Here is a 21579-nt window from a genome sequence, read left to right on the forward strand (position 1 = left end):
CGTCCGTTTAACTGAACTTTAATATAGCGATGACAGTTTAGTGTATAGTTACATGTTGACTTGTTGACTGTTGTCATTGTTTTGTTGACAGTCATGTATGATTGTGTTAGAGGAGTGATTGCATAATTAATCATTTGTAATACATCCATTAGTTGGTTGTTTTTATTATTCAAGTCATTTTCTACACACATAAATGAGTCACACAAGGCAGGTTTCCATTACAGATTTGCACAAAACTTAAATGATATTTTCAAAATTTCGATAATTTTTATTGTGCCCATCCCAACGCACACCTGTGTAGTAATGATGTTTTTACAGCATCTTGTTATGTCACACCAGTCAGCTAGGACTGTTGTGCTCACTAATACAATTTTTTAAATTTTTGCACATTTTTACAAATCTGTGCAATTAAAAAAAATAACATTATAAAATAAGAAGGTTGTCCTCAGTGTACAAAGAAAAGCCTACGATCTTTTATTTCAACTTGTGAAAAATAGTAGTAAAAACAAAATAGTTGCGTATATATTTTTTGGGGAGAAACTATGAATAAAGTTTGGCGTATAAATAAGACAAATGCATTATGTCCTCCTATTTCAGTTGCTTCCCCAGTAAGAAACAGTGAGCTTGGAGCTGAGAGCTGAAGACGGGAGCAAACTCGCAAAATATTGAGAGGCAGACTTGTCGGTTTTGGTGTAACAGAATAATGCTGGAAATATCCTTGAAGCTTGTAGCTATTAAAACAAAGGATGTTAGTATGAACAAGCATCCTCTGGGTAAGAAAAGCAGTGACTGCTAAGAGGTCACTCATGAGAAGTGAAGCATCTTTAGATGATCTTGAAACAACGTGGAGTCACATCCAAGTATTTAGTCTTTAGTCAGAACACTGAGGGAAATGTGTCCCAGTGTTATTCATGCTCGGGTTTACTATTCACTTTTAAATGGTGCTGTTCTTCATCGTTCATCCAGCTGCTGTGACGACTTCTGTGAACATTTGGCTTCTTTCCATCTCCAGCGTCTCCTCCCACAGCGGTCATCGACCTTTACTTATCTGTGACTGGAGACAGACAGACAGTCAGTAGGCGGGTTTCCATTACAGATTTGTGCAAAAGCAATATTTTCAAAATGTCGATTAAACACAATTGCGAGATGACTGTGTTTTCTTTTGAGTGATGTTCTGCAACTTCTCATCAGGTGATGATATTCCAAGAAGCATCGTGATGGATGTTCAAAACATTAGCAGCTTTATTTCAACTGCAGCCACCACACTAGCCGACATTATTTCCAATCCAAGGCCACGTAGGCGTGTTATTGAGCTCCTCATACATGGGAGTGGCGACGTATTAGATTATATTAGATTAGATATTTTATTTGTCCAAAATGTGGAAAATTGTCTTTGGCTTAACAAAAACACAATGACATGGATTACAAACAAAACAACATTTAAAAACAAAGAGATTAAGAGAGCACTTAACAAAAGTAAAGACATCACCACCATTAACACTGTTCATTAATAGAGAACATTATTTAAAAAAAATTAGAAAAGTTCAAAATGTAAATTGACACACGGTACAGTATTCAAAAAGTTTCTTTCCTTATCATTTCACCATTTGCGCAGTTAAAACTAACGAAACCCTACAACAACCGGGGTGGGCTGTGGTTTAGTTAATTTAAGAATTATATATGAGGGATTTCTGGGCACTGATAGTCCATGATTTCACAGATTGTGGATTCAAAACTTCTGGATGATCAACTTTTGAAGAGTTATGTGATGCAATAACAGCTCATGTAGCTCCTGCTGCATCATGAGGGAGCCAGTTCCTACAGACAACTACATAGCCATAGCATCATGTGACCTAGAAGAGCCAAAGCCATTGCAGTTTTGCAAAATATGGCCTTTTCAAATTGCCTGAAATACCACCTCATACAAGTGTAAAAACATTTTTGTGATAAATGTCATTTTTTTCCCAATTTGATGTGTTTCCATTGGGCGTATTTTATATTTGCAATTTTAATTTGCACAATTTTAGGGTTAAAGGAAACCTGCGTATAGCCAGCTGCAGACATGCACAATGCCATGCATAATAAATAAAATCAGCCTTTACATGCTGTAAAACTGTCAAGTCAGCATACATTTGCTGCTGCCACTTTCAGAACACTGAGTTACTTAAAAACAAATCATAATGTACATTTTGACTCCTGGCAGGAAGCTTTCTTAAAGACTGCTAGAATTAGTCTGAGTAAGTCTGCTGTTACATATGTGTTGTTCTTGTGGTCAATCTCGTTGATTCTCCTGCTACAGCTTTCTCTGTTTTATCATAACCTTTGGCAATAGTACACAATTCTGTTTTTGGTCTGACGTTTGTACAAACCAGGGCTAGCTACGCTTAGGGTTGTGGTGAACAATTTCTGAAACCAGCGTGGATGTAAGAAAAGAACAACTTTATTTCTTATTGTTACATCATGTGACATTTAACAGAACGACTGTTGAAATGAATGGGAAAATATTTTAGCTTAAATATTTTAGCCTAAAATGTGGCTCTCAAAAATTGAGGGCAGCTGATATTGTATTCATTTATTGTTTTTACAATGCACAAACATTTTCTGCAGTTAAGCACAGATTCAACTTTGATGTAAAACACTACGAGAGTATGGTCTTACAGTACAGCATTGTGTTGTTTTAACCAGCAGAGGGTCTGCGGTTGGACAAACATGGTATTTTGAGAAATAAGGAAGTACCTTAGTGTGACACAAGCTGTGTGACATGTCACTCACTTTCTGTCTGTTTGCACAGCTGAAAGCAAAACTCCTCCCAGAGAAACTGCAAGTGTGGTAATTATCAACTCTCCCTTAACCAGCCATGCCTTCTGCTACTGACCTCAACTGGGGATTTCCTCAATTTCCCAGAAAGCTTTTCAACAATCCCCAAGAGGACCTGTGTATGCCCAGAGATATTCTTTAGTAGTTTTTGTTCTATTTTCTTCTTTATTTTATTTTATTTCATTTTTTTGTAAGGGGACCATATTAAAACATACATGTTACCATTTGATGCACTGCACCACATTGTATTCATTCACATCTTCAATTCACAACTTCAGTTCACATCTGCAGTCCCTTGACAGGTCAGAACGAAGACAGAGCACGATATCCATCATAATATGTACTGTACATACATTTTATGTTCTTTATATTCTATTTCTAATTTTATATTTTATTTTTATATTTTTTTTCTTCCCCTATGTTAACTGTTTTGCCCCAAGTCATATTCCTTGTATGTATAAATCTACTTTGCAATAAAAAGCAATTCTGATTATGATTCTGATATAAAATAATATAAGAAGAGAAAAGAAAAAAACAACACACAATACAAACAATACACACAACAGCACATGATATAAAGTGATACAAAAAAGAAGACACAAGACAATACAACATAAAACTACACTAAAAAGCACATCACTTACAAAACACAGAATCAAAAGCTACACACAATAACTGCACTACAATATGGAATAAAGTGAGGAGGCCCTTCAGCAGTTTAACCCTTTGAAACCTGAACTAAATGTGTTGATTTCTTTCAAAAATATGTGAAGAAGGTTGTTTTTAAGGAAATTAGGAAAAGGCACCTGAAGATTACCTGAAAAATGGTAAGAAAAATAAGAAATGAAAAGAATAAAACATAAATGAAGAAATGACCTGAAAAAGGTGCTTAAAAATTATAAGGGAGTTTATTATAAAATGTATAAATATGTAATTGTGATCATTATAAATATAGTTTTTCCCTAGCTTTTTTCTTTTTTTAGTTGGACATTTTTCCCTAACTTTTTGTAAATAATGTTCCAAATCTTCTTATTTCTTGTAATTTGTGTAACATTTCTTAACAGCTTGGTCATTACCTTTATCTATTTATTTATTTATTTGTTCATTCATTTATTTATTCATTTATTAATTTTTTAATTTATTATTTATATTTATTTATTTTGCACAGTAAAAACAAAACAGCAGAACAACACCAAAATAGAAGCAGATTGTGCAGGTGAGATACAGAAAACCTCTAGAGGCTGATAAAAGAATTACCTCAAAATGGATTTACAAAAACGAAAAAGAATCCTGCAATATTAAGAAATGAGAACAAGTAGATAATGGATCAGTAAAGTACCGATTTTACCACATTTTTGAAGGTAATCGCACCAAATTACAAGCTCAGAGGTTTAAAAACTTTTGAAAGGCATCTGAAAACAGCACAATGAGAGTTATGAAACTCCAGGTTTCAAAGGGTTATGTGACTGGCAAAAAATATCCTGTTTCCTGTCATGCTGTGCAAAACATGCAGTGTGAACAAACTCACCAGTTTCCACCTCAGAATCTTGATCCACTCGTCTGCCTCCACACCCGTCTTTGCACACAGATAAAACGTCCTCTCAGGAAACACCAGACTGTGGACACACAGAGATAGCATAGCATTCAGAGTTACTGTATGTATTACAGTATATTATCTAGTTTTTACATGTGAACAGTCATGTCTGCAAACTAAGAGCTAACAGAGGACAGTGTCCTGAATCTAGTATTCCTCAGAAACCAATGCAGAGTTTTGTTTGATAGTTAGGTGTGTTTTAGATCAGCGATGTTTCTCAGGATTAAATGATAGCTTCACTATTTTACAAGTCTGCCTCACAGCAATCCTCCATGCAGTAAAACAGGTTTTGCATTCTGCGAGTATTCCTCCTGTTCACTGTGGCCATTAAAGTGATACTCCACAACCCAAATGATTAATTGTATATCAGATACTCACCCTGAGTTTTCTTGAACTTGTGAAAAAAAATCTTTTTTTCCCACGTCTCCCATTAAATTCTGCCTTAACTCTTGTCTGGCCTTTGTTCGGCATTATTGACTAACTTCAATTGTTTTATTAACTCTGGGGTTTAAATGTTATGACAGTTATGGCTTACTAACTCACTGTAACTAAGGCTATCCAGCCAGTTTTATGCATATATTTAACTGCAGTATTGGAGTTTTTGTAAAAAGGTTAAGATGGTCAGTGGTTGTAACCTCCATAAAGTCACTGCTGCCTTTTCAGGTCACGTGTCCTTCTCTTTTTCTTCCCCTGTTTCCTTCTGTTGTTAAACAGCTAACACTTCCCTTTTTTTAAACAACACAAATGTTGCAACCATGGGGAAGTACAGCCAGCTGCTGGCACAGACTGCTTTGCTGTGACTTATCTCTGACTTAGATTTGGGTTGCTTTTTTGTCATATTGTTGGTGTTATCTGATAAATATTACGCACATTTGTCTTTATACTATAGTGTATGGGCCTAAGCCATCGCTTTGCCTCTACAGCAGCCCAGTTTAGAAACAGCAAACATTTTTAATAAAATGTTTGGCTCCTATTGAAGAGTGAAACATTGTTCAATTTTTACATTCCTTTATGATAAATAATCCCTAGTTATACATGTCGTCTCAGTGCTGATCACTGACTGAGCATCGCTTACCAGAAGCAGTTGACTCTTTCCTGAGAATAGTCAAACTGGACTGCAGAGCAGCCTCTCAGATCCAGGGTCCGGATGGGCTCCTCACACTGCAACAGAGACACTTAACAGCTAAGAGTACACATACCCATCACAAGAACCCCTACTTGTTTGTGTAGTGTGACTTGGAGCAGCTTAAACTTTGTACAGTTATCCATTTACTGGAATCAGAATGATGAGCTGACATTGTGAAATATCTCATGTAGCACACCATGTCCCAAAGCTGAAGACAGACTCACCATGTTGTCTTTGAAGTATTTGAGTTCATATCTGTTGAGTGTGAACCACCTCTGTTTCCAGCTCTGCAGAAAGATTTAGCGGTTATATTTTAGGGAGACAATGGACCAAATGTTTCTAAAATCCCTTTCCATCAAAATTAGCGCTTGCACACAGATTTTTCAAACACAGGTAAATCTGCTAAATATAGGTGACAGACTGCATTCCCACTGCCAGTGAACACACCGATGCAGCACACTGGTCTGCCTCTCTTGTGTGTGTGTGTGTGTGTGTGTGTGTGTGTGTGTGTGTGTGTGTGTGTGTGTGTGTGTGTGTTGGTTGTTTTGTTGGTGTGACTGTGCGACTCACAGGCCGGAGAACAGGTAAACAGTAGAAAGCAGTAGGAACAGAAGATTGTAGAAACTTTTTCAGTAGCTACTGCTGACTGGAACCTGGGCAGTAAAAACTGTCTACTCCGGAGTCATTTAACCCTGGTGTGAATGCCGATTGTACATATTGTCATTGCATTAAATAGCCAGATGCCAGCTGTTTTTTTGTGCAGTGGGATGAGGCTTAAATGAGTTCTGCTCCCCTCCAGTTTGATAATGCTTTCAACCACACATTTCTTGATAAAAGCTAATTTGTGTTCAGACTCTATCCCATAGTTCCACAGCTCTTACCTTCACAAATGCTCCTTGTTTCACGAGATAGCCTTCCTTTGTGCCCAGCTGAAAAGACATGATTTACATTAGTAGTAAATTGAATCTACTGGGATTAAGTATTGACTTTTGTGGATAATTCTGGTTAACTGAACTTAGATCTGGGCCAAAATTAGGGCTAAATATTGTGTCAAAAATGCCAATACCAGTACCCTTAAAGTGAGTACTGATACGGTATAGAACTTCATTTGATACCCATTTGTCTACTTCATTTGTTGCCCATCATGTGAATGGGAGCATTAATTTGTGTAAAATGTCACCAGATGCCACAGATGTGCAATATAGTAATGCTTTTGAATGTTCTGGTGGCATGTGCAGCCTTACCACATAACAGACTGTACGAGCTGTAGCTGCTATAGTAATGGGCCAATCACACATTGCATTAAAAAAACAATGGTTGCAGTGATACCATACAAACAGTCACTTTTTTTTTAGATTTGGATACAAAAATGCAGACATTGTTTGACTGGAGAAGTTTGAAAACTCCTTGGCACTGGGTTATCTCTGCAGTTGGTTGTATTTAATTGAAGTTGGTAACCTCTCTCTGTCTCTCTGGTAGTTTCTGACAAATTTGAAGACATTTCCTAAAGGCATTCTAGAGATATTGCGTTCATGAAAATGGAGTGAACATATGAACAGACTATCCAAAAACACCATGCCTTTGGCCACATATGTCGCTTGCCCAGAGGCACAAAAAAAAAAAAACAGTTACCTTGATGTTGTTGATGCTTTGAGGAAAAGTTTCACTACTAAAGTTGGATAGTGAAGAAAGTCAAGTTTTGTCAAGACACAACTCTTGTAGTTTGATGTCAAAGGTTCCAAACTGAGGTGATGTGATTAAAACTGAGCAAACAACTGCATTCACTGGCGGAAACTGAGAGATGTGTTTAAATGCTCAGCTCCAACTTGGGGTGCTCCAATTGCCAAATAGTTAGGGTACATAGAACATAACTCTGTTTATTATAAGCTACGATTGGACATTGTAATAATCCAGAATTATCTTTTAAAACTGACTTGAATAATGTTGAGTTTGACCTCTCTTATAGATTACTTTGGTCACATCAAATCACAGAAGTACTTTGATATATTTTGGTATATTTCAGTATGAGCTGCTCACAGATGTGTGCAGTAGGTGTCATACCGATGGTGCATTCGGCACCAGATCGTTTTCTGTGCGGCCCGTCTGTATGGCAGTGTGAACTCGCACTGACTCGTAGATGGATGGCTCCTCTACACGCCATGGGTACGGACACTTCAGTACGATGAGGGTTCCTGGTTCAGAGGCAGAGGGTAGGTTATAGACCTGAATACCTAACACTAAAACACATAAGAAATACAACATCCAACAACACAATGGACATGTGTGGGTTTTTTGTCTTGCTGTGGAATCAACCATGTCACTGCACAGAAGAAGGAGTGCATCCACTACCAACTCACCTAGCACCACTGAGCTAGCAAATGTTACAGCTAAGCATATAAGGATGAACTGTCCCTTTGAGGCTTTTTGTGGCAAACTTGGTTACTTCTAGTGTAACCTCATAAAGGCTGAAAGAAAGTAACCTTCCCAATGAAAGTGTTGAACCAGAAAGAGAGCGAACACATCAATGTGTTGTTTAACTGTATGAGCTGGTTACATACATTAAGCCTAGTTAGTTAGCAGATGTAAGGTTGTGCATACCTGCGTCACTGCCCAGCAGAGGCTGGTTAGCAAAGTGGTTGACGAAGTCTTGAAGGGTTGCAAACTCGTTAAACCCAAACACATAGGAGTTGTTTCTGCGTGTCACGTGAAAATGCTTGACAGAATCCTTCGCCCTGTGTGTCAAATGGCAAACAACATTTAATGTTACACTTGCAAAAATGTTAACATGCAAAAATACAGTTATCAGTGTTCTATAAGTATTTGCTTGATTGCTTCCTGTCTTAGTGATGTGCTTGCTTTTAACAGCATTTTAGAGTCCTGCATTGCTCTGATTTTCAAAATCTAAAGCTGAACTGGCACCACAATGTGCCATTACGCACCTGCCCTGTCACCGACACATATAACCACAATATGACCTGAACCTTCCACAAAAGATCAGCCTGAGCTGAAAACACACATTCTATAATAACCACACACTAGACAGTAGATATATCGTGATTACATTGGGACATTTCATACATGTGAAACAAAGATAATATCTACTTTAAACAAAGGCAATGCAGCATATCTCCACAATTAACATGCATGTTAGTCACAAACCTGATTGAAGTGACTCTTGTGCTCTATATTGTAGAGGAAAGAGCTAGCATATTTAATATCTTATATTATATTATATTTATATTTTTTGTTTGATTGAGAACTGATCATGGAAATAAATTAGACAAAACACCATCTATGATCACCTATTTTGCAAGTCTGGGCACCCATCAGATTGGTGGCAGATTTCCCTGGCTGACATTAGTTTGTCTACCTTCAGATTTTGTCTGACATAAATGATACTAATTATTGTCAATGTTAAGGTAATGGGAAAAAAAAGCAACTGCAGCAACAAACTATTAGTTTCTCTTAAAATCTTTTTGTCTATGTTGTTGTGGTTTGTTCACAGTCTCCTATCATCTGTTTACTGCCCTCACTGTTGATCTACGTAATTTTCATCTTGCAAATGAGTGTATCAACATTAATAAACATTTGTTTTCTCATTTTCATTCAACACAAGAACACAAAACAAGATGAAGGTACCAAGTAAAGGCTAGAGTGTGTACGATGTGTGCAGCACTGAGAAGATGTCTCTGTTCGACATTCAACCTGTTTGCCGCTTGCTAACTTGTTTGGTATATGATGTAATAGGTCACTCTCCCCGTGTGCTTACTGGGACAAGGGCAGTAGTCCAATTAAATGGCCTAATTGAGCTATACTGTAACTCTAGCGCTCTAGAACTGAATGATGGTCCTATAAGCAGTCTGACCTGACAGACAGGGCAAAACAGCCTGGTCCCTCATTGCTGTTTCTGAGGAGATAACTTCCATCAGTCCCATTGGACAAGAGAAGGGCCTCTGCAGCATGGCGGGACAGGTCAAAGTGGTACCACCTTCAACAAAGAAACAAGAAAAAATGTTTATTTTATATCTAAGTGTTAAGTATACATGAAATTTAGCTGCATTTACTTAATTTTGTGAAGTTGTTGCAACATAAAAATGTCAAATGAAAGCACCTTGTTCTCTCTAAGTGTTAGCAACTTCAGTAAACCAAGTTCATCTGAGTTCACTTGATCATGACAGGATGACATCAGGAGATCTGTGAGTTCTGTTTACTTACATTTTTCAAGGCAGTGGTTTTCCTAGATTTTTTTTAAGTAAAATCAACTTGTCAGAATTTATAAGGGAATCTAAAGTGCCACATTCTTTAGGAAAGCATGATGATAAAATGAATGCTTGGAACCCTTTCAGTGAGTCTAACAAGGCCAAGTCAAGTGGGGCATCTCTTCCTTTTCCCCTCTTCATTTATTGTCAGTGATATATACTTTAGTGACTGTTTTATCCTCTGCTGCTCTGTGGGGAATCCTTACTGGTCCATGTGAATAATGTCAGCATAGATTAGAAACAGGAATGTCCACATTCACTTGCATTAAGGTGAGCTGTGAGCATTCATATCCTGGGTACAGCTGAAGTCTGGTTTCGGTTAAACAACAAGATCCGGCAGTTAAAAGACATGAGGTGATAAATAAGATATATAGTGCATTCAGAAAGTATTCAGGCCCCTTCACTTTTTTTCCACATTTTCTTATGTTGCAGCATTATGCTAAAATTGTTTAAATTCATTGTTTCCCCCATCAACCTACATCCAGTAAACCATAATGACAAAGCAAGTTTATTAAAAAGGAAAAACTGGAATATCACATTGACATAAGTATTCTGACCCTTTGCCATGACACTTGAAATTTAGTTCAGGTGCCTCAGATTTCTCTTGATCATCTTTGATATGCTTCCCTAACTTGACTGGAGTCCACCTAAATTCAGTTGATTGGACATGATTTGGAAAGGCACCCATCTGTCTATATAAGGTCACACAACTAACAATGCATATCAGAGCAAAAACCATGCCATGATGTTGAAGGAACTGCCTGCAGAGCTCAGAGACAGGATCGTGTCGAGGCACAGATGTGGGGAAGGCCACAAACTGAGCAATCGGGGGAAAAGGGCATTGGTAAGAGAGGTCACCAAAGACCCAGTGGTCACTCTGGCTGAGCTCCAGAGATCCTGTGTTGAGATGGGAGAAACGTCCAACAGGACAACCATCACTGCAACAATCCACTGATATGGGCTCCAGGACTGGCTTAGGGACAACTCTGTGAATGTTCTTGAGTGGCCAAGCCAGAACCCTGACTAAATGCAATCAAACATCTCTGGAGAGACCTGAAAATGGCCGTTCATCAATGATCGCCATCCAACCTGACTGAGCTTGAGAGGATCTGCAGAGAAGAATGGCAGAAAATCTCCAAAGAAAAAAGCTTGTTGCATGATACCCAAGACTCGATGCTGTAATCGCTGTCTGTCAATGTGATATTTCAGTTTTTCCTTTTTAATACATTTGCAAAAATTTCTAAAATTTTGTTTCCGCTTTGTCATTATGATGTATTGAGTGTAGATTGATGAGGGGGGAAATTAATCTAAACCATTTTAGCAAAAGGCTGCAAAAGAAGAAAAAGGTGAAGGAGTCTGAATACTTTCTGAATGCACTTTGAAAGTCGAAGTAAAAAGAACAGAGACCAGTAAGTTAAAATAAGAGAATTGATGTAAAATAATTGTTTCAAAAAATTTTTAAAAAAATTAATAAAGGCCAGATCAGTTAAACAGGCTTTCAAATGTCACTGAAAATGTTGACAGATCCTCTCATGGCTTCTCTTATAGCTTTTGGAAGGGTACTTCATCATTTTTTAGCGTAGTTAACAAAGGCTGCACTAACTATTTGCTTGTGTGTATAACTGTGTGTATTTAAAAAGCCAGCAGCAGAAGATCTGCAAGTTGGAGGGACGATAGAACAACAAAAAGTCTGCAATGTAGGCCGGTACCAGACCATTAAGATCTTTAAAAACAAGTAAAATAACCTTCAAATCTGTTCTACAAGATACAGGGAGCCAGTGGCGTGTCGCTAAGTCTGGGTTATATGCTCCCTCTTCTTTGGTTTGGTTACATGTAAAAAGTTTAGCAGCACAATTTATTCAATCGGCTGTTTCAGAAGGCCGATTAAAAGAGCAAATTGTGATCAATTTGAAATTAAATCATGGATACATTTTTCAGCATCTTTATTGGATAGGAACAACTGTACATTTGGTTTGGGTGCTTCTTAAGTGAAAAAAACTGTTTTGTTATCTTTAAATCACTTCAGATTAAATCTCTGGAACCAGATGTACAAACTGGCAAGACCTCTTTTAACTTTCAAAATTCAGTTTCAAAAAGTTATTGCTCATCCATTTTTTTCAACTGCAGTCATTCCAGTGTACAGACAGCAAAGTGCGTTGTCATCCTCAGGGTCGAGTGAAATGTATAGCTGCATATCATCAGCATAACTATGACAATTAAAGTGTATGTTCCCTGATGACATTACCCAAGTAACCTCTCAGAGGAAATGGGGAAGATTTTTTTCTGTTAAACAGCCCTCAGACTGTTGGACAGATGCAAAGGAAATCATTTAAAGGATGTGAAAGTCCATTATTTGCATAAAGAGCTGCCAAGAGTGTGTATACAAAGAACAAGCTAAATTGAAAGTCTGTAGACATATCATAGAGGATTATGGATAGTGGAGTGATAGTGTGGATGTTTTGTTTATCAGGTAGATCTGCAACTGTCTTCATCATTCTAAAATTCTAACACAATAACTGTTGAGGAAATTTATATTCTATATTATACTTATATTCACTTGTTCCACCATTGCATAGGTATGGTAGGAATTTGTTGTTAACAGCATTACTAATCTTGAAACCTATTTTTGTCATGCAATGCTAGAGTCAAATTCACAGAATAAATGTTTAGATGACAAATCAGCTACATTTAAATCCATCCCATAATAATCTGGGCTGCTCCAACAACAAATCAACAATCACCAGCAATCTGAATAAAAAATTAGGCCAACATTTGCATTAGCCTCACCCTTTGCATTATTGTGGTTTGGTGTATCAGTGTCTCTTGCTTGAAAAATTGTGGCTCTCAAGAATATTCATTCACTTGGGATAATAACAGAGTAACTTACCTATATGTAACATAACACATGTAACACATGTAAAATAAGTTTGTTTTTTGTTTTTTTTTTAAAAAGGGACTGCACAATGATTTACTAGCCCATCTGCTAGCCCACATGATTGCTAAAGAATTCATGGATAACAGTTAACCTAACATCAGTGTGTACTGTCAATAAAATGGCTTTTATGGATAGGCCTATTTATCTTAACCCCTTATATTGAAGTGGATTTATGTTAATGTGCATGTTCAGACAGGTTTTTATTTTTCTAATAAATGAAATTTAAAATGATCAAGCAGTATGCAATATTTAAAATGTAATAAATAAAACTAAGAAATAAAAAGAAAGATAAACCCATAATTTGGCAGCCCTACTGCAGCAACTCGGAAGACCCTCTAGGCCCCCCTATTAACAACCACCAAGGCTATTAGATTCCTTTAGGGGCTGTTGCCCCCCAAGCCACCCCATTGCTTCACCCCTGTTAAACTTTCAAATTAATATAACAGCTCTAGTGGACATTGTGACCGTTAAAAGCCTAAAGTTTTCAGTGTTATTTTGCTATTTATGATTGCTAGTGCTTGTTAGTGGTGATGTTACTGAACATTATCTGCTTTATAAAAGTGGAAAACATAGCTGAGTTGCTTGTTGTTGTACTGGATTACACTGTACAGTTGTACATGGTAAAGATCACTTAGAAAATTAGTTTTCATTCTATATTTTAACATCAGGATGACCTATATTCTGTTTTAGTGTAACTTCTGAGCATGTTTAACATTCTTTCTAACCAGTAAATTATGCTGACCTATGAACCTTTACTGTGGCAAAACACCATTCAACAAAAGCTAGAAATGATTTGTTTTGTAATTTTCTGTAATAAAATATAGAGTGCATGAAAAAAACAGTTTTAAGAGGTTACTAACTGTGCAATATCTACTATGCACACTGGTCGCGAGCCGTGGAAACAAGTGCTCAGAATGTGTGACCGTTTTTCTTTTCTTAAAATTACAGTGTTAAAGTCCCAGTCGTTCTTACCCCAAAGTCTCCAACTCGTCGCTGATGTCCTCTGAGGAAGCATCGCTATAGAAGCTCATGTCTCCGGTGTGATCCAGTCACAGAGCCACAGAGAGATCATGTGAAGCTGCTGCAGCAGGCAGAAGTGAAAGCTGTAAGTCAGACACGCCCAAAGAGGAAACTCACTTTACTGAGACTCTGTTTCTAATGTTGGTGCGCAGTGGTGGAATGTAACTAAGTACATTTATGAAAGTAGGCTATTGTATATGTGGCTTCTGTATACTGTATCAAAATGAAATTAAAAAGAAGCCTCAGAATAAATAAAACAGTAATAGTTAATTATATATATATATATAATATATATATATATATATATATATATAAAATGCAAATAAAAAAAGTCGTAGTGTATTTAAATATGTAGATTTAAATATGAAAATGGAAATAAATAAATTAAAAACAGATAATATTATAGTTCGTCAAAAAAAAATTCTCACAATAAACTGTGTGATACAAACACCTCCAAAAATATGTAATGTAGACTCTCACAAAACCTTATTATATGGTAAATCTAAAAACCATGAAAAAGTCTGATGTGTTGTCCAAAAATCATCAGAAGTCATGATATAGTATGTGATTAGAAAAATCATTGAAAAGGATTATAGTACAGTGTGTGGTCCGAAAATCATTTTAAAAAAGTGTTTGTAGTGAAGTAAGTTAACCAAAAATCATCATTGTATGGGATGTTGTCCAAAAATCATAAGAAACGTCATAGGGTAGTATGCCTTAAAAAAAATTACATCATGATATAATATGTTGTCCAAAAATGATTTAAAAAGGATTCAGTATAGTATGTCGTCGAAAAATCGCGAAAAAAAACCGTTATATTGTAGTTTGTCGTCCAAAAAATATTTAAAAAATTTCATAATATTATATGTTTTCAAAAAATAATTAAAATGTTATAGTATATTTATGTCTCCCAAAAAATCATAACAACAAAACTTCATGATATAGTATATCATCCAAAAATAAAACGGACTTGGAAAGTGTGGAAAGGATAGTATGTTGTCTTAAACCCTAAAAATTGTAAAGAATTTTAAGTTGTCCAATAATCATAAAAAACACATTAGTGCACTATATCATCCAAAAACATCATGATATAATATGTTGTCAAAAGTGATAAAACGCATCAGAGTATAATACATTGAAAAATCATCACAAACATTATAGTATAGTCATCAAAACTGCTTTAGAATATCACAGTATAATGTGTCATTCACAAATCATAAAAAATGTAATTGTATAGTTTAATTGTCCAAAATCATCAAAAATATGATAGTATACTGCCATCTACAAACCGTGAAAAAAACCTCATCAAAAACATCATTATAAAGTATGTCGTCCAAAAATGATCATAAACATCAAAGTAGTTTACTATGTCGTCAAAAATAGCACAACATAGTATGTTGTCTAAAGATTTTGAAAAAAAAATTGTCATAGTATAGTATATTGTTCAAAAAATTGTTAAAAAATGTCATACTACAGCATGTCTACCAAACATCTTTAAAAATATCTTATTGTTGCATGTTGTTCAAAAATCATTAGATACATCATAGTAAAGAATGTTGCCCAAAATGTATTTAAAAAAACTCGTCATAGTACAGTATGTCATCCAAAGATCATCAAAAACGTCATACTGTAATATGTCATCCAATATGGCACAGTATAGTATTTTATCAAAATTTCAGAAAAAAAGTTTTAGTATAGTGTGTTGTTAAAAAAATGTGAAAAAATGTCATAGTAATGTCGGTTGCCTTAAATTTATAAAATATGTCATACTATAGTTTGTAGTCCAAAAATCTTCAAAAATAGAGTATTGACAGTGGTCCAAAAATGTTGAAAAAATATATTGGGAAACTTTTTCCTCCAAAATTCAAAAAAACTTCATTGCATAGTATGTCGTCCAAAAATAATCAAAATCAGCACAATATAATATAATGTCAAAAAATCATGAAAAATATCATAGTAGATTGTGTCTTCAAACATCATAAAAAATATCAAAGGATCGTATTATGTCGTCCAAAAAAAACTCGAAAAAACATTATAGTATAGTTTGTTGCTCAAAATTTAAAAAACAAACAAGGAAAACATCATAGTAAAGTATGTCGACCAAAAATGATCAAAAATGTCATACAAGAGTATGTCTTTAAACATCATCAAACATATCATAGTATAGTATGATGTCCTCCAAAAATCATATTATATTATTCATTCATTCATTGCCTGTAATGGCTTGTACTCATAAGGGTTGATGATTTTTTGACAATATATATACTATGACATTTTTTATCATTTTTGGAGGAAATACTATACTATAACGTTTTTGATTTTTTTGGGGCATCATATTATACTGTAACATTTTTGATGAATTTATGACAACATACTATACTATGACGTTTTTGATTATTTTTTGATGACATACTATAGTATGATGTTTTTGATGATTTTTGAACATCATACTACACTATGACCTTTTTGATGATTTTTGGACATTATACTTTAGTATGACGTTTTTGATGAATTTTGGAAGACATACTAAACTATGGCGCTTTTGTTGATTTTTGGACGACATACTATACTATGACGTTTTTCAATGATTTTTTGATGACATACTAAAGAATGATGTTTTACTTAATTTTCGGACATCATACAATAGAATGACATTTTTGATGATTTTTGGAAGACATACCAAACTATGACGCTTTTGTTGATTTTTGGACAACATACTATACTATGATGTTTTTGATTTTTTTTGGACATCATACTATACTGTAACATTTTTGATGAATTTTGGACATTATACTACGCTATGATGTTTTTGATGGTTTTTTCATGACATACAATAGTATGACATTTTTGATTATTTTTGGATGACATACCATACATTGACGTTTTTCATGATTTTTTATGATTTACTATAGTATGGCGTTTTTGATGATTTTTTGATGACATACTAAACTGTGATGCTTTTGTTGATTTTTGCATGACATACTATACTATGACATTTTTGAGGATTTTTGGACAACATACTATACAATGAGGTTTTTTAATATTTTTGGACAACATATTATGCTATGACGTTTTATTTTTTTTAATGACATACTATAGTATAATGTTTTTGTTGATTTTTGGAAATCATACTTTACTATGACGTTTTTGATTAATTTTTGATGACATACTATATGGTAACGTTTTTGATTATTTTTGGACATTAAACTATACTATGATGCTTTTGATGTTTTTTTGATGACATACTAAAGAATGATGTTTTTACTTTATTTTTAGACTTCATACAATAGAATGACATTTTTGGTGATTTTTATTATTATTATTATTATTTTTGGACATCATACTATGAAAACCACATAAAAAGGGATGACGACACACATCATTGTATAGAAAGTTGAAAAAGGTGTCCAAAAACATCATAATGTAGTGTGTCAAAAAAACTACCCAAAACGTCATACTATAGTATGGAGAAAAATATCAAAATAAAAACAAAAACAGTTAAAAACCACAAAGTATAGCATGTCGGGACGCGTCATAGTATGATATATCAAATAAAGGTCGAAAAACATCATAATATAGCATGTTGAAAAATTGACCAAAAAACGCTATAGGCGAAAAATGTCAAAATATGACATGTCCAAAAAACATCTGAAAATCACATTAAATAGCATGTTGAGATATGTCATTGTATAGATTGTTGAAAAAACAACCAAAAACGCCATACTATAGTAAGGTGAAAATGTCAAAATATAACATGTCCAAAAAACAGATGAAAACCACATAGTATAGAATGTCAATGTCAAACAACGTCCAAAAACATCATATTATAGCATGTCAAGAAAATGACCAAAATACCATATTATAGCATGGCCAAAAATGTCCAAATATGACATGACCAAAAAAACAGCTGAAAACCACATAAAATGGCATGTCGAAACATGCCATAGTATAGAACGTTAAAAGTGTCCAAAAACATTATAATGTAGCATGTCGAATAAATGACTGAAAGCGCAGTACTATAGTATGGCGAAAAATATGACGTCAAAAAAGAACTGAAAGCCACATAAAACAGCATGTCGACACGTCACACTATAGAATGTCGAAAGAAACTGCCAAAAACGTCACAGTATAGAATGTCGAAAAATTGACTGAAGCGCCATAATATAGTATGGCATTGTATGTATGTCGAAGTTGTGACCGAAAATGCCATACTGTAGTAAGGCGAAACATGTCAAAATATGACATGTCCCAAAGCAGCTGAAAACCACATAAAATAGCATGTCAAGAAATGTCATAGTATAGAAGGTTGAAACAATGTCCAAAAACATTATAATGAAGCATATCAAAAAAAATGACAGAAAATGTCATATTGTCATTTGTTGTCATATTATCATTTGTTGTCCGAAAATCATCCAAAATGATATTGTGTTGTCCGAAAATCATCCAAAATGTCATACTTTTTGGGGAGTTTTTCCTTAGGCGATGTGAGGGTCTAAGGGCAGAGGGATGTCGTATGCTGTAAACTGTGTTTTGTGATAATGAGCTTTATGAATAAAACTGGCTTGAATTGAAGTCTGTAAGATGTTATATTTTTAGTATTTTTGATACATTTTTAAAATAAATGTGTTTCTGTACCTTATGACAATAACTTGAATTGAGAGGAAGTGCATTTATTACTTTTTACAGCCTAAGTGATATGTTTGATAACATAATATAGGCAATTATTCAGTTATTACATAAACACAACACAAACAAACAAACAAACAAAATGCCATACTCCTTAATATTAAAACATGTCAGTCCTCTCTAATGGACAAAGAATGTTATGACATCACAGTTTCTAAATTACCTCAGATTTTACTTTGACATTTCTTTACAGATATTCCTTGATTTCGACAGACGCATCTGCTGATTCTGGTTTTACCTGTTTCTGGAACACTTCACATAATTTATCACCGAAACGATACATCACTCAACTTTAAGTGCCTTAATTTGTTCTGCAATATCACAATCAGTGTCTAAACTATGTGAATCTGCAGCCAAATGATATTTTAGGGCATATATAAAATAAAATATTGGCTGATATATCTGTCTACTCTACTGATATAAGGGTCGTATCGTGTTGAAGCGGAAAATTCAGTATCAGCAGTGACGTCTGTCAAAAACCAGGACCAATATTTGGGTCAGACAAATAATGTCAAGTCAATTTTATTTAAAAACACGGTTTGCCTCAGAGGGCTTTACAGCATTCGTCATCTCTCTGTCCTTAGACCATCACATCACCTAAGGAAAAACTCCCCAAAAACAACCCCTGTAACGGGGGAAATAAATAAGCCTTTATTTTCTCATTGTTGAATAAAGTAATAACATACAAAGTAAGTCATTACATCTCAGTTTCTAAATTACCTCAGATTTTACTTTGACATTTCTTTACAGATGAAATTATTTCAACAGACGCATCTGCTGATACTGGTTTTATCTGTTTCAGTACAACTTCCCCTGCTTTATCGGCCAAAACAGTACATCACTCAACTTTAAGTGCGCTAATTGTTCTGCAATATCACAATCAGTGTCTAAACTGTATGAATCTACAACCAAATTATATTTTATGGCATAAATAAAATAAAATATTGGCTGATATATCTGTCTGCTCTGCTGATATAAGGGTCATATGGTGTTGAAATGGAAAATCCAGTATTGGCAGAGATGTCTGTCAAAAACTCGACTAATATTTGGATCAGGCTAATAAATGAGCCTTTATTTTCTTGGAACGAGATAAATCAATATCAGTAGAGACATCTGGCATTTTTCTATTGAAGTTTCTTGCTTCTTATTGACAAAGTTATATATATTTTAAGATGATTTTCTCTTACTTTATTTGACAGTGAGAGCCACAAATTTTAACCTAATGGTGGCATCATTACCATTCATCCTGTGGGGCTCATGTACTGTATGTTTATCAAAAATGTTCCCACAGTCTGTATAGAGGATGCTCATATGTTTCAGTTGTGATCAAATTGATGTACTGTATGTGTGTGAAAGAGAGAGTTCCAGTCTGTTGTCTGACATTCAATGGAATGACTTTCATGTGTTTATTTTAAAAATCCTTATTTAAGGCATTTATAAAAGGTACAAGGCAAATCTATTTTGCCAAGAATAAATGAAATTAAAGTTGATCCTTAATCCTGCTACATGTTTTTGGTGTTAAAGGAGGAGTTTATGAGTCTCACAGCCTGGGGAAAGAAGCTGCTCCATAGTCTGCTGGTGGTTCTGCAGGGGCTTTTTCCAGATGGCAGCAGGGTGAACAGACTGTGGCTGAGGTGGCTGCTGTCTTTCAGTATCCTTTGGGCTCTGTGCAGACACCTCACTTCACCGAGGTCCCTGAACCAGTGATGTTCTGGGCAATAAATTGCACTTCCTCTTTTTGCTTTCGGTTTCCTGTATTTTTAATCAAGCAGTGGCGTTAAACGGAGGCTACGTGCAAACCTTTAAAAAGAAAAGCTCATTTGATGGTGACAGAAATTTCAGCCTACATTTCACAAGTTAGGGGTAAAGGGAAGCAGAGTGTGTGGTAAGTCAGGGACGGGTGAGTGACGGAGCATGACTGATAACACGTCTGACTGCCTGACACCGACTCCACTGCACTAGAAGGACAAAAATAGTATTTCAGATAATAAAGTATTTAAGAAAATGTCAAAGTATGTCATAAAAATGCAAAAAAGGTGTAGTATAGTATGTCAAAAAAAATTACAATACAGTTTGTCATAAAGTGCAAAAAATGTCATAGTATAGTCAAGAAAATTAATTAGTACAGACAGCAATAAAAATGGAACAAATAAATAATCACGGGATTGTATATGAAGAAACATAAAACGCTATCGTAAAATATGTCATAAAATGCAAACAAAGTCAGAGTATGTCATCAAAATGCAAAAAAAAAAAAAAACTACAAAAAAACAAGTCATAGTATAGTATGTCAAGAAAATGTCATAGTATAGAATGTCACAAAAATGCAACAAAAAATAATTAAAAAAAACCCAAAAATAATTAAAACAAAAGTCATTGTATCAAACGTTGTATCAACGTTTTTGCAAATCACAAAATGACAAGCAGTTTTCTTTCTTTTTTTCCCCTTTTTTAACCTAGACATTGCTTGTTTCGTGCTGTGATTGTGTTTTGACCCAAAAAAATGATATTTTTCTAACAACAACCAAACAGTCTTTGTGCCAAAACCACACTTCATATTGACCCTTTGAAACCCGGGGAAACATAATTTCCCTTGTGCTGTTTTAAGTATTTAAACCTTTGAACTGTGAATAAAATGTTTTTGTTTTTTTTTTTAACAATGACAAAATGACAATTTAGAAAACTATTTAAAAAAGAAATAAATAAAAAGATAAATATAAAGTATCCACAACATACTTAAATGCAAATGTAATGTATCCGCTGTTTGCAAAACAATACAGTGCCAACAGTTTTTCTAGCAGTGGGTTGCACTGTCAAACCCAAAAGTCTTGGCCTGGATGCTTTACTCTTAATTCTGATGCACTTGTGGAAACTTGTGGATATGTAGTATATATACACATAAGGGAAAAGTTTTACAACCAATCAAGGTAATTATGTTAACAAATATATCCGTTATGGTCTTGACCTGTCTAAATAAAAAAAAAGTTATTATGAAAATTAAAATTATTATTCAAATGTCAGATAAGTCCGTGACTGAGACAAGATCGAGTCAAAATGCGTTAGATTCTGAGTGGTCTCCAGACCAGTCTTGAGACCAAAACCAATGTCGAGTACTACAACACTGGTAAGCTATGAAGTTATA

General features: G+C 34.8%; 1 protein-coding gene across 1 annotated transcript; it reads right to left on the reverse strand.

Annotated features, from left to right (window-relative positions):
• Nucleotides 1-148: 148 nt before the first annotated feature.
• On the reverse strand, nucleotides 149-13812 carry dapp1 (dual adaptor of phosphotyrosine and 3-phosphoinositides). Its single transcript, XM_042501244.1, has 9 exons — nucleotides 13704-13812; nucleotides 9403-9525; nucleotides 8136-8269; nucleotides 7599-7729; nucleotides 6419-6466; nucleotides 5762-5824; nucleotides 5487-5572; nucleotides 4346-4433; nucleotides 149-1054 (listed from the first exon to the last, which is right to left on the reverse strand). The coding sequence occupies exons 1-9, from the start codon at nucleotides 13760-13762 to the stop codon at nucleotides 1031-1033; spliced, it is 756 nt and encodes a 251-aa protein (XP_042357178.1). The 5' UTR covers nucleotides 13763-13812; the 3' UTR covers nucleotides 149-1030.
• Between the last annotated feature and the right edge of the window lie 7767 nt (nucleotides 13813-21579).

Source organism: Plectropomus leopardus, chromosome 14, assembly GCF_008729295.1.
Source record: "Plectropomus leopardus isolate mb chromosome 14, YSFRI_Pleo_2.0, whole genome shotgun sequence".
NCBI classification, from domain to species: domain Eukaryota; kingdom Metazoa; phylum Chordata; class Actinopteri; order Perciformes; family Serranidae; genus Plectropomus; species Plectropomus leopardus.

Excerpts from the sequence above, each read along its gene's own strand:
- dapp1 (XM_042501244.1), bottom strand. The coding sequence starts at position 13,762 with ATGAGCTTCTATAGCGATGCTTCCTCAGAGGACATCAGCGACGAGTTG. Across the intron at positions 5,825-6,418 it reads AACAAGGAGCATTTGTGAAG|AGCTGGAAACAGAGGTGGTT; the intron begins GTAAGAGCTGTG and ends ATCTTTCTGCAG. Across the intron at positions 1,055-4,345 it reads AGATTCTGAGGTGGAAACTG|TCACAGATAAGTAAAGGTCG; the intron begins GTGAGTTTGTTC and ends GTCTGTCTCCAG.